The sequence below is a fragment of the Rhea americana genome, unplaced genomic scaffold, assembly GCF_003343005.1.
Source record: "Rhea americana isolate MKP2758 unplaced genomic scaffold, rheAme1 scaffold_13, whole genome shotgun sequence".
In the NCBI taxonomy this organism is placed as follows: Eukaryota; Metazoa; Chordata; class Aves; order Rheiformes; family Rheidae; genus Rhea; species Rhea americana.
The window spans coordinates 3,172,015-3,186,358 of NW_028185372.1; the positions used below are offsets into that span (position 1 = coordinate 3,172,015).

At 34.9% G+C, this 14,344-nt stretch overlaps 1 protein-coding gene across 1 annotated transcript in view; it reads right to left on the reverse strand.

Moving 5' to 3' along the window:
- Positions 1-10,518: 10,518 nt before the first annotated feature.
- The window catches only part of FYB1 (FYN binding protein 1), a 72,922-nt gene continuing 69,096 nt past the window's right edge, over positions 10,519-14,344 (reverse strand). The window contains exons 17-19 of the mRNA XM_085326356.1: positions 12,445-12,478; positions 11,245-11,276; positions 10,519-11,135 (exon numbers count right to left, since the gene is read on the reverse strand). Of these exons, the coding sequence (XP_085182482.1) occupies positions 11,113-11,135; positions 11,245-11,276; positions 12,445-12,478 (89 nt within the window). The 3' untranslated portion in view covers positions 10,519-11,112. The remainder of the gene's footprint in view (positions 11,136-11,244; positions 11,277-12,444; positions 12,479-14,344) is intronic.

The following is a 14,344-nucleotide window of genomic DNA, read 5'->3' on the forward strand; positions in this document are numbered from 1 at the left end:
GCCTCGCGCTGCTGTGCCGGCCGCGCGCTCCGCCGGGAAACGTGGCACCGCGGCTCGTTTTCCTGAGGAGCTGCCGCTGCTGGGAAGCGGCCGCCGCAGCCGAGGGCCTCGGTCCGGCGGGTGAAATCCCTGCTCGCGCTCGGGCTGGTCTCTATGAAAGAGGTTTTTTCTGCTTGCTTTTCCTTTTTAAACTGCCCTCGCCCTGTGATGAGGCCGTGACTCAAGTGGATGCAGCGCGACCGTTGGCATGAAGCACAGGATGTTTCCAGCACCCTGCGTTTTCATATGTGAAGTAATTAAAATCAGRAAAAAAAAGTCTGTTTCGGTTGCTTTCTTCATTTAGTCTCAACGAGTTGGTCTGCAATCTCGTGTGCCGATCTATTTCTTACCTTCATGTTTCTTAACCTACTTAATAAAGTCAGCGTATGTATAAAAATTTAACTCATTACAGAAGTCCCATTATATATAAAAAAGTCTATTTGCATTTATTTGTTCTTGTCCTATTTAGGCAAAAGTTTAAATAAGCAGATGCACCTCGTAGCATGTCTTGAAGCTCAGGACAGCCACTGACAAGACAAGTTCTATCACCCAGACTTCCCAAATTCTCAGAAACAAAAATAGCAAGGAATAGTCAAACTGAACTATAGCCAGCTACAAAAATAGCTTCCCTAGCACAGATAATTGTTTTCCTGCTTTCCTGACTGTCATTTTCTGCTCTCCACCCCCCACCTTCCTAAGGATAGTCTTTCAATTTAGATCATGCATTTCTCATAAAAAACTGATCTTAATAGGTATTCCTGCACAATGTTTCATCTGAAAAACAATAGAGCAATTTTTACATTGGTTATACTTTAAATTAACTTAGGAGATAATTATCTGTAAAGCCAGAGTGGAAAAATAGCAGTATCGCTTTTAACATACCAGCTTATAAGAATAAGATTCTTCTTACATAAGAATCCTGTTGTAATAGTCTTGTCTGGTCTTGTTGGTTATGTCAGGTCTATTTAGTTAAAAATACATCTTTTAGCAACTTTTCTATTTTAATTATTAAGCATGAAGCTAATGTTCTTGAAGAACCCTAAGTTTTCAAAATTAAAAGAGCTAGATAATAACTTTCTTAAATTGCTTCATCTATATGCCTCAGGTTTGCCCTTTAAAATTTCATGTTCAGGGAGCCTTGACTTTGTGAAAACGCTAAATTAACTGCTGTTTAAGTTAGTAATATTGTATCCTGTTTACTGGAAATGCTAAAGAGTAATTAATTTCACATAAGCATTGAAGAAGCCCTAAGAATTGGCCTTTTATTAAAATTCTGGATTGGATTTGAACCTGTAATCTACATATAAAATATTTTAGACCCTCATGCTAAGTGCTAGTGCCCTACGGCACCTATTCCTTCCTGTCCGGATGCAAAGYCAAACAGAAACAATGTATTTTAAAAGAACCAGAACATCTTTCCCATGGATAGTAAGAAAAGAGTAAGGTGTAAACTCTAGGGTACTTTTTTGTTGCCTTGTCCATGAAGACAGAAGACAGCATTTAATCACCAAAATCTTTCATTTAGTTCTGAGCTTTTTGAGTTTTCTTTCTTCAGAGTTACATTTAAATTGTGCAGACAAAACTGAAGTTATGATAACGTCACACAAAATAGTGTCATAATGTCACCTGCAAATTGCCTACAGAAGCCCACAGGGCTGCACTGAAAATAGATTGGGATATGATTAATATTTGCCACAATTAAATAATATATATATTTTTAAGCTTCTGTTATGGTGACTGAAAATAACAAGTATGCATTAGCTTTAACTGCCACATAAATATGTTGCAGCTCTCCACAAAAATAAAATAAAATAAAATAAAATAAAATAAATACAAGCTACTAACTGGGTCTGGCCCTTAGAAAACCGCAACCCTGCCTGTTGTGAGGAGCTCTCCTCTCCCCTGGGAGAAACCGAAACAGCAGGGACAATTCGGGATCTGTTTTGGGAGGTTTTCCCCTCCTCTGTTCTACTGCTAAATATGGGGAAAGGATCAAAGAAATGTAATTTTAAAAAGATAAAGGTTCTTACCTATCAAATTTCCTACATATTTGCATTAGCAACTTGCTGATCAGGCGTCTATTGCTCCTAAGTACACAAGAGGGAAGAAATGTGAAAAGAGAAGCTATTTTGCTCATTTGGAGGACAAAATTATTGCCAAAGAGAAAACAGATGTCTTCATCAGCCTGTCTGTGTCAGAAATTACACAATTTTAGAGATATATTGGTAAAGTTATATTGACATAACTGCATGACAGAGTTAATCTAGCATAAGGTGTCGTCTTTGATTTATTGTTTTTGGTTTTTGGTTTCTAGATCACTGTAAATTAAACGAAGAAAAGATGGGAAAATCAGACATGGGAAATCAGACTGGTTCAAATTTACAGCTTGATTTTTAATTTCATATGAGTATAACTTTTCTATAGGTAAATCTCATAAAGCCAGGAACCCAATACTAAAACAGAGTTTCCTGCGAACTTCTTGCTTACTTGCTTTTACAACTGAAGTGCAATGCTAGAAGAATATAACACTATTGTCATCTGGAGGTTTACACAGACAGCTTCATCTTGAAAAGRTGCAGAAATGTTTCATCACGTTCAGTAGTGGAAAGGGACTTCTAACAAGCTAAGCTACATTTTTGCCTGTACACGCAGAGGACTCATGAACCAACTGTTTTATTCTAGCTTTTTCTATTTAGAAGATTGCTGTCCCTCCACCCCCTTAAGATTTTGATGGTGGCAGAAAGCTTTTTTGACCTTAGATTGGGCTTTTGCAATATGCTGTACAGAATACTACAATCTGAATTATAAATCTCCAAGATTTAAGATCTAGTATGAAAATCAAAGGGAAGAGCTTTCCACTTTTTTGTGTTAAATGAAGAAAACACAGGTGCGAGGAGCAAGCTAGGGGCAGAGCCTTAACTAGCTTAAATTATTAAAGCTCCATGAGAATCAATATAGATGTGAAATCTACAGCAGTGGCAGCTTGCTCTTTTATATCCATACAGAAGGAGAAAAAACATAAACCTGAATCAAGTTTTGCAGGTAAGAAGTTTATATGTTGAATTCAGCTGAGCTACAGTGATTTGTACTTGTTGAGTCTTTTATCTTTCGCAAGTATATTTATAACAATCTTCTTTAATTTGCAGTATGATAAAATTGGCTTTAAAAAGACATTAAATCCTGAGTGACAGTGGGACAAACAGGAAGAAGAGAGAATCTAATGAATTAGATCATGAGGTTTAAAAAGAACAAGAAATCCGTTCTTCTTTTGCTATTGCTTTATTGTTAGCAAGAATAATGTAGTCATTGATTATGTTTTTTTTTTCTTCACAAGAATACCATCAAACTGCCTAGGAAGGGATAAGACATGAGCTCTATTTTCAACTATTAAGAAATATTAATAAGGAAAGTATAAAGAAACTACCACTGATTGAAGGAAGGATGCTATGCTATTCATTGACACCCTTTTTAACGGCTGGACAGATCCATCGTAACTAAGTTATCGGCTGTTCTGTACTACCAACAGCCGCTCTGAAGTTACACGCAGGTTTAGAGCAGATCAGTGGCCAATGTGCAGCCCGTGAGGGGCCACACGCCCGCGTGCGGAGAGCCTCAAGGTCCTGGCACTGCTTGTATTTTCTAGTAGGGATGTAACCATAGTGTCTAGACCCCATCAGGGGAGAGGTGGGTGGCCRAACTGCTCGGCCTGGGGCAGTTCAGGACCTAACGAATGAGCAAGTCAAGCAGAGAGGAGAGTATGGTGTAAAGGCACTGCTAAGYTCATGAGTTTATGTGACTTTTTTTTTTGACGTTAAACTTTGAAGTCATGTGCATAAAACTCCACAGCGTGTTAGTTCCATAACCGGATCTTTCCTTTTTGGTTTCGTGTTTACCAAGTGGCTTGGAGAAAAAGAAAGTAATTTGCAGTTTGCTCCCCAGGAAGGCTGTTTCTATTGGATTTCCTCTCAGAAATATGACTGTTCTCTTAGCTGATATAGTATATTCTTAATATATTCCTATGTTAGCCTTSTCAAATGCAATCCAACAGGTGTCTTTCTACATGTATTGTATGGAAGAAAAGGATTTTATACATGGTATTTGAAATATGAAATACAGTTTGCAAAACCAAAATAATTTGTCTAAGGAAAAAAAAAATTCTTAACAACTTTTTAGATTGGTAAACATTCCTTTTTTTTTTCTTTTTTTTCTCCCCCAGAAAGCTGCTGATTTTGGCATATAGCATGATCTAAGTTATTTTGAAAATATAATATCTTTAAATTCAGCTAGGAAAAAAGGATTAATAAACTAAATTGATTGCAACTGGGTAAAACGTCAGTATTTCTTCAGTATATAATAATGGAAGAAATAATTTTTAAAAAGAGCATACAGTGTAGAGCAGAAAATTATGCAAGAGTAGCAAGAAGTAACATACTAAAACAACAATAATAAACTGAAAAATAACAGAAAGTCAAATGATGCAACAAGTCTTCCTGATTAACTGGACAGGTTGCTAACTGGATTGTTAATTAGTGCAACCTCACATTTGGGCAGCAATTCATGTAAGATTTTCCACAGCATTCTGCACCGCACAGTCCTGTTGAAGCTGTGAAAAGCAACAGGTGCTGAGTCTACGTATTGTTGGCATATTAATTAGACCTGAGGAAAAAAAGTTAAAAAAAAACCAAAAAAACAAAAAAAAAACACAGCTGTTTAGTGTTTCAGCCCAAAGAAATTCTATCTACAGGGCTGAAGCTATATGTAAGCATAATTTATCATCATTCCAAACTGGTAGCGAACCTGATTCAAAATCTTAATGGTAGCAGAAACTATTTTTTTAAGTCTTCATAGACTTAAATTGAAGGAGCCCATTAAGGTTTCCTTTGAGCATTGGCTGATAAAGAGTTGCTAACATTTTAATAGAAATATTATCACAGAATATTTGAATTTCTGACATGCTCGGCAGGCAGTGGATATCATTAGAACAGGCTMCATTCTCCTACACAGTTGGCAGGAGGTGCCTTGCTATGAACATTCCTATCAGAACTGGAAGGAGCAGAAAAAAGAGACAGGATAGAAAAGATAGCTATTTTTTATTTAAGCTGGCAATAAAGAGATTTACTTCCATATAATGCCTCAGCTTAATCTAACTGAAATCATAACTGAAAAAAGGTCTCCAAAATACTGATGGCAGAAGAAAGTTTGGCCTGATTTTAAATACAATGGGATAAATGCCATAGAACACAAAATACAAAAATTGTAAGTCTTAGTGGCTGTTGAGTCATAAAATCTCTATTGGTGTCACCGACAGAGTTAGGAATATCRCACAAAAAATGGGCATCTGAGCAGAACAGCCTTTAAAATGAAATAAAAATGAAAGTACTAGGGGCAAGAATGCAGAAGTATGGGAATGGTAAAAAAAAGATGGWAAGAGAAAGGAACAAGGAAGCAGAAAAGCACAGAACAGAATGCCATGGTCAAGGAATCAGGGGAAAGAGGAATAATTACACAGAACAGGAAGTAATAGAGAAAGTGAGTAGAAGAGTACGAGGTAATGTCTCAGGCAGCGAAAGAAGGCAATGACGATGAAAAACACTATCTTTTTGAATCACTATAGAAATAAAAAACTGTGCTTACCTGTAGGAGCTGGAAAGTATTTGACAGCATTGTCCAGGCCAGGAGAACATGAAAGAAGCTGGGATGAGGGAGAAGAGAAAGGAGCCTGACAGGGTGTCCCTGCTATCCGCAAGAATAGGGGACAGAGCTCCTGGTTTCTGTGCCTGTGTTTTGTGTACATTTTCTACTTGAAATGCACACACACAAATGAAGGAGCAAGCAGCTTTTCCTGCTAGGATTTTGAAAATTAGGAATCAGGCCAAAAGAAAAAAAAAAAAAAAAGAATTAAAAGGGAGGAAAATAAGCCAGTTTTCTTTCCTTTGTTTGTCTTATGATACTTGAGCTCTAGGATTTGACAACAGTACTGAAGCAACCCAAATAGCCGAGCATTTCTTAAAACCCTTTGGTATCTGTATAATTCACATTTCATTCACATGTGTTGACATTTTGCATACTTCATTTCTGCCTAACAGTGAACATATTAAGTTTAAGCAGTCTTTCTACATGCTGTGAGTTAAGAAAGAAAACAAATACAGTTTCCCATATTCTTTTTGACAAGGCCCACAACATAAAAAGCCTTCAGTCTGAAACTCTGTATGTGTAATAGAAGTTTAATCCTCTCTGTCAAAGTGCTTTAGAGGGAGACAAATAGAGATAGTTTAAAAAAATGCTATGTATGTTGAGCAGGCAGCTAGCTGGATTTAAACAAAAGGAATAAAGGCTTGGTGAGATCATTATAATTTCGCTCCACCCAGCCAAAGAAGGGGACCTGAGGCTATCAAGCTGCTGCTTTGCACAAGCCTGGGGAACGTTTAGATGGCAGTCTGCAGCACTGTGGCTAATCTGAGTGACATGAGCTATCTACCAGGTAGATACCACTTAGGATGACCCTTCAGCTGGACTAATACCTTGCCTCTTAGAAAAGCTCCGAAGCTGAGGTGGAGGCTACATTACTATTCTAGATGAATGGCTTCTAATAAATCAGTTATTTTTTTTTTTCAGAATTAGTTTGGGTGACTGAGCCTGACACGTTTCCAGGCCATATACACATAAATATTTGATTTTGGCTGAAGTCATAGACCTGTCTCAAAAGCATGTGAACAGATTCATTGACAACACTGGACTTTGGAGAAAGCAAAGGATATAAATGGAGGGAATAAAGTAGACCATGCAATTCTAGAATTTCTCCCCATTTTTTATTAAGTTTCAGAATATCATCTAAGCTAGTATTTAAATTAAATTTTCTTCAGTATCCCCTATCARCTCTCTTTCTGTTGCTGTAAACATGGTGTTTTTGAAGGATCCATTTTATTTGCTAACACTTTTTAATCACAAGCTGTTTGCTCTCTCTCCTCTTTATGTATAACCACACTGAGAGGCAAAGAAGAGAAAGAGAAAATAGCAACAGTTCTAATTTAGGGAAACACTAACAATATCATTAGTTTGGCTGTAGCGATCTGGTTGTTATACCCAGAAATAAAGGATATGTTTCACAAATTGTCCTCTGCGTTGTCCTTTCATATAGTAAAAATGGAGATAAAATGTTTTCCTATCTCATAAGATAAACTCATTACTATTTGTGAGGATCTGAGATATCAGTGTGACAAATGCTGCAGGAAAAGCCATGAGAAACTAATGGTTCTGGGTGCAGCRCAGGCTTAGGCAGATTTGCACTAAACAAAGGAGTAGCAGAAACTGAATGAACAGGGCTGAACAACTGCTTTTCTGTTAACTCTCATCCAGCCCAGGCACTAAATGAGGCAGGGATCCTGTGGAAAAAAATAGTGAGCCCTCATGCAATCATAGACTACGTGCGCATTTAAAGACAAATCCACACAGGCAGGCAGAATTGAGGCTGTGCAAATACAAACTTGTTTCTTGCATTTTGTAACATTTGAGTACTTGTAGGGAAGCTTCACTTAAGGCTCTTTCCGTGTAGATTGGTCTGGGGCTGGTATGTAAGGTCATAAGGGTGCTCTTTTATGGGCCCATCACTGTTCTCAGGAGTTGTCTTATTTGACTTAACACACACAGACACGCCACACACAGGCACGCGCGTGTGCATGACGCTCGTTTTTGTGTCAGGAACTACTGTAGGGCTAAGGGCTAATCCTCAAGAGAGGGAATCTCGCGTCTCGGCTCCCRCGACTCCACCAGCTGAGGTGGGTTATGCAACCAGATCACACACACAGGAGAGTTTTGTTACCGCCGTGGGAGGAGTAGCCAAGGGATCCGCAATTATGTGGATCCAAAATATAAACCTCTTACGCAGGAAGGCACAGGAGATCAGCTGCATTCCTATAGTCCAGAGCCTGTGGCAAAAGCAGAGAAAAAGCTCTAAAGCTTCTGAACTGGAAAAAAGAGCCTTTTTCACCCTCCAGTTTTTGTTTTGCTTAGCTTGTTTACTGGGACCCTGAGAGGTAGGACACAGACGCAAACCACCTCTCTTCACACTGAAGTCTAATTTGTAGGTCAACACTTTAATGCTTTCACTGCTGAATGTTTTAGTAGACACAGCCAAATACTCCAGGACTGTAGACCGAGTTTGGAAAGGGCTGGGGAGGGGAGTGGGGAGGAAGAGGAAGAACAGCTTTCCGTTTCTTTCATTATGATTTTTTAAAGATAATAGAACAAATTACATATGAGAAACACCTAAATATAATTTTGATTAAAATGTTTAAGTTCAGATTTTTCTGTTTTTCTGCTTACTGAAAATTCTGAAAAGCAATTACTGATAAATAAATGCCACACTGTAGCTGTACTGCCATCACAGCAGTAATAAGTCAATTTTCACTATGTCTGCTGCWCAGTGATAATATTCAAGTTATTTTTTAGATACTGCTCTTCTGCTTTGGCAGAATGTGGTGCATCCATATTTCTTCTAAGAAAGCCTATTATATTCTGAAGAAAGAAAAAACTTGTTTGCAGTAAGGGCATTGGTAAAATAACTAAAAGAAAAATATACAATACCAGTAATTTTCAATGTATAATACCTTATTACACATTTCAACACCCTATTCYAATCACACTGTATTTTGCAGAAAGCACAGATTTTCAGCTTGAAGTATCTTATGATGGTTTCTTATGATCATTTAGTGCATCATGAGGCTAATTCAGAGTCAGTATAATCAATAAGGAAGCACAGTAGCTACATCTATCACACCAAGCTTGAAAAAATGGAAAGGGTAGCCAAAATATATAACCAAAATTCCCACAAAGAGTAAAATTCACATTTATGCAGGGGGACACAAACAGGTTGTATTTCACTCAAGTCCTTTAATACAATTTAAAGTTCATACAACATAAAGTTCCTATGTTGGTCCTACAATAGCATGCAAAGTTCTATTATCAGTTACAGCTGAAACAAGATTGGGCGTGTATTCTGGAATTTAATACAAACTCTTTTTGAAATATTTAACTGGGGAAACTATGAATGTATTTATCCTATTATTAACTGTCAAATGGTTTTATGTTTCTGAAAGTCTGAGTTCCCCCTCAGTTCTTTAGCATATCACTAATTTTATGCATATAGCCTCTTGAACACCCCTGAAAAACAAACAAAACAGCAGCAGCTGAATAGTCAGCCACATTTATTGTACTTAATGCACAAGATTATGTTTTAAATTTTGGTGCTGGTGCTGATATTTACACATTTAAAATGGCTATTTGTATGTTTGGATGCTGCTTTGAATAGCAAACATAGAACTGGAAACTCAAGTTTACTTACAATTACCACACTAGCACCAGGTACTAGAGCACAGTATCAATGATTTTAAATATAGTATAGAACAGCTTATTGGCTCTTATCTCTACAGTTAATTTTATGTTTGACATCCTAATAGCATTGTATGTCCCTAGAGATTTACTGTACTTGGAACCATCAATAAGAAAGAAACACTCRTGTAAGACGAAATCTCAGCTTACTGAAGGTAGTAACAAAACTCCCACTGACTTCAGCAGACCCAGAATTTCTGACTTTATATTTTTCATCCAGACTTGCTAGCTTGCTACATTGCATTGGTTTGCATAGYGCATCTCACTTCTCTGGAGGATTATAGGAAACTTGATTATCAAGAGGAGTTACCTGCACTGATTCAGCCATATACATTGTAACACGTTATTGACAGCTAGCACTATACCCTAAGCACCACAGATTACAAATAAATGCTCTATTTTCTGTACACGATCTTCCTGTTGGGAGTTCACTGTAAATTTCCTTTGATTTCCAGTGGATTTTGATATATGAGTAAGTGTAAAGTGATATTTTTTATTAYGGTYCACTGGTTCTTTTATTTTGCTATTGCTCTGCTATATAACAGCATTGCTAATGATTTGGGGTGTGTTAGGAATAAATGTTCTTTCTATAATGTTTCTGAAATGTTTAATTTATATACTATCATTTAGCTAAGCCCAATGTAAAACAGCAATACTTAAAAGAAAAATATAGCATCAAAATGGTGTGATAAATATACACAGATACATATACATACTTTTTTTTTTTTTTTTTTTTTTTTTTTTTTTTTTTTTTTTTTTTTTTTTTTTTTTTTTTTTTTTTTTTTTTTTTATTTTAGAAGATATTTCCCACCAGTTTATCGTAACCTCCTGGTCCATTTTAATGCCTAAATAGCTATAGTGACAAAAATATATCTTTAAACTAAACAAAAATTAAATCTTAGCTGAAACATTCTGAAAATATTCTGACCAAAAATATACTATAAATTAGAATTTTCCATGTTTTATATCTCAGTGTGCTGTATGTAACATATATAACTTATGCTTACTGTTKTACTATTAATATTAGTCAAAAAGTACTTACAAAATAATTAAGTAAATTTTAGAAAACTATATTCTATTACTAGTGCAACATAAAACTTTAGCAATAAAGGTACATGGCTGTACATGTCAGTGTAGCTAACACTATTACAACTGGAATGGCAGGTCAGCAATATATTGTCTTCTCAATACCCACTTTTTATTTCCTGTTTTTACAATTGGATCTTATCACCAAAGACAGGCATTTCTTTTCAGGATATTATCCTCCCCAGAGTGGCATTCCCTGGTGCTTAATAGAAAAGAGTTGGAGAAAAACCTGTTACAGAGGCTTATTTTCCTCTGCATCCTTCACAGAACTGAACTGGCCTCTTTGGGTATAGCTTTGGGACTTCTTATACATGGACTGTGACAAATATAGAAAGGAAGCAGAAGATGGTAACTTTAACTTTAGTTTATCTTCCCTGGATTTTAATTGCTCTGATAAATAGCAGTAAAAATGTCATACAAAGCAACTGATGACAAAACCCTGAAGTTATAAAAAAATGCTAACCAAACTTGTCAAGTAGACAGGATGTAACTGAATAAGCTGTAACCAGTCAACTTTGGTGATTTCCTTGTCTTTGACAATGAGGAAGTTCAATATAAATTTTAATTCTCCATGAAGCTCTTAACTCACAGAATTCAGCATTAGTCATTATCATAGATGCAACCTGAAATAGAGATAAAATGCAAATATATTAGTATTCTGTAGTACTTTGATTCAAGGATGAAGTTATTTGTTATAATTGAATTAAGTATKGCTTGAAATATCTAACGTACCATCACCAATGTCATCATAAATCTCTCCATCACTGTAAAATAGAAAAAGTGGAAAATAATGYATTTAATAAAATAATTTAAATTTAATAAATTAATATTTCTATTTGCATGCAGAAATAAAATGAGTAGCATGGTTTAGAGAAGTATCAAGTAATTCATTTGCTAACCAGCAAAATGACAGCTTCATCCACAGGTTTTAGCTATATTTTAGCATTATTATAATTTAGAGGACTGAGCAAGATGGCCTGGTCAAAGAATTTTCAGTGAAGGGTAAAGCTGGATATATTTCTTTCTAAATTCATAGGCTTCCTTTGTTAACAGAATTTAAAAATATATTTTTTTCAGTGGCTATTTTAACAAACGCATMGATATAGTTATGTTAAAAATGAAATTCTTGCTGAATTTTTAAATCAAAATCAGGAAATATGAGTGAAGAAAATCAGTATGTCCCTGCAATGTTTATTTGTTCTTGTACTTGGCAATGTGACARTGGTTTTGGAGGAAAAGCTTTCTAGATAATGAATTTAGGTAATGTCTACAAATGACATAGGCACCACAYGTAGTAGGAATTTTCAAAATGTGTCACTAAAAACACATGAATAGTCCCCTGGAAGCCAATAAGGCTATTTATGTATGTTAAGCACTTATATAAATGTTTGTGGGCCTGAATTCTAAAACAGATATCTGATTTAATATTTTAAAGCCTAAAATAAAACCCATTGAAGGAAATGGAAAGGCTTTGTCTGACAAGGGCTTTGAATTAGATCCTAAATGCTGAACTCCACATAATTCTGAGCAACACCAAATCTTCTCAAATAGGATTGAAATAAAAATAAAAATAAAGAAAAATGGTTAGTTTAGTTACACATTTGAAATTGGCYTCTATGCACTTAGTTACATTAATGTATAATTTATTAATAGATTGCAGTCCCAATAATACTCAATTTATGGCATTTTTMATGGTTTAAACCAGAGTTTATGGGTAAGCAATGAGGAACGTAGCCCTGGATTATTTCTAGCATACGTGTATGTGATTAATTCTTGAGAAAGCTAAACTCCTCCCCTCCCCCCCCCAAAAAAAATTGAATTTACAGGACTAGTACATACTAAAATAATTAAATTTCCCTGTTACTTAACAAATAGTTCAGAATAAAACTGAATATTAAAGTAATTTTTTCAAAATGATCATTTGGTACTTACTTCTCAACTAAATTGCTTCTCAGAACATASCCATCTGTAAAATTGAAATATATATGTATTTAAGTTAAATTCAAATATTCCTGATATTTCTTCTGCTTCTAGAGCKACTCAAATGCAGATTTTTCTCAGTATCGTGAAATACATATTTCAGATAGGAAAATATATAGATGGATAATCATGTAAATGGAAAATTTTGCTATCAYACCGAATTTGAAGAAATATGTGTAGTTTCCTAATGGGATAAAAATGTCTCTCAAGATACATACATCAGTTAATTACTATTAACCATAATTGTTTAAAATTTTTAAATTGTATCAGTTTGATAATTTTCTTTTATGTGAGAATGTGGAAAGATATTAGAACAGCTGCTCACCAGTGAATTAATCTATCATCCTGTTGCATTACTAATAGARTCAGACAAAACCACACATACATATKTAATCCTTTGAAAAATTTACTTGCTTTCCTTGGTAAAACACCTCTGCTGATACACTTTCCTGTCAATTGGCATAATGCAGATAACCAAAGCAAAACTAGTAATAATAATTRCATATATATAGGTAAACATTAGTATGTTTGTACAGACAAAATGGTACAGTTTTTAAAGGGACAAGTCATCTTTCATTAGATTTGAAAYTACCATATAAATTTCCTTCTTTTATTGAGTTGGAGGCTTAAATAGTCAAGCTAAAATGCTGCTTTTTCAATAATTCATGCACTCCACCATATTCACAGGTTTTAGAATTAATTAATTAGCTTTACTTGTAAAATTCCTTTGCATTCTTTGCAAAGCTGCTATTGCTCCTTGAATGTAGAGAAATCATCATGTAGTACAGAAAACACCACTTTTCTGCTAGTATTTCTGGTGGTGATATTTCAGGTCGATTTACATCAACCTCCAGATCTTACTATTTTACCTAAAGGAATTCTTTACTTATTTATTTGAACTTTTCTGACACACAAGACATTAAAGTATCCTTAAGAAAACAAACAAAAACCATAGTAATGTCTACCTAAAGAATCTCATATTTCACGTGACATTTTTTCAAGCATTTTTTACAACTCATTGCTAATTCTATTCTAACTGAAAAGGCCCTTTACAAGATCTGTAACTTTTACTACTTTCCCTCACAAATTAATATCAAACACAATGACCTCGTACGATGCCCAAAAGATGCTGAATTATCAGAATCTTCAACTGGCAGATGTTTTGACATGTAAAAACACCGCAGGATTCTTATATGGAATTTTGGAAAAGTTATCTGACAAGAATAATATCCTGAATAGTTCTGTAAATAGTAATAAGTAACTATTTCTTATATMGAACTTTTCTCTGTAAAGAAATATTTGTATAATTCATTTTAAGTTGGTATATTTCCATCTTAAAATATAGGTAGATATAGCATATTGCTATAAATCTCAAATAAAAACATTTTTTTCTAGAATGTGCTATACTGATAGCCCGTCTTATATAACATACGAAAAATGAGTGATTTGCTCTGTGAAGGCCATTATACATTAAAATCAATGCATTTTTAAAGGAAATTATGCTCTTGTGTAACAGCTGAATGTTGCCTGAAAGGCATTAATTTCATGTAACAATATTTTATTTGACACTAAGCTGCTTTACTTCAGTTTATGAATTAACAGTTAAATGAATRCAATCAGGATGAAAAATAACCTTCTTAACCCTCTATATAAACCAATATGTGTTAGGTAAAGTTTCTATAAGCTCAATAATGCTGTTTTAAATTAGTCATAAAACTATATCTCTCTCTTTGTAAGAAAGCTAAATAATAAATTACCTGTTTTCTTATTTAAAACAGTAACCAAAACTTACAATTATTACTGTCATCCTTTGAAAAAAATGATACAAAATCTTGTTGCTAAGAAAGTGGAA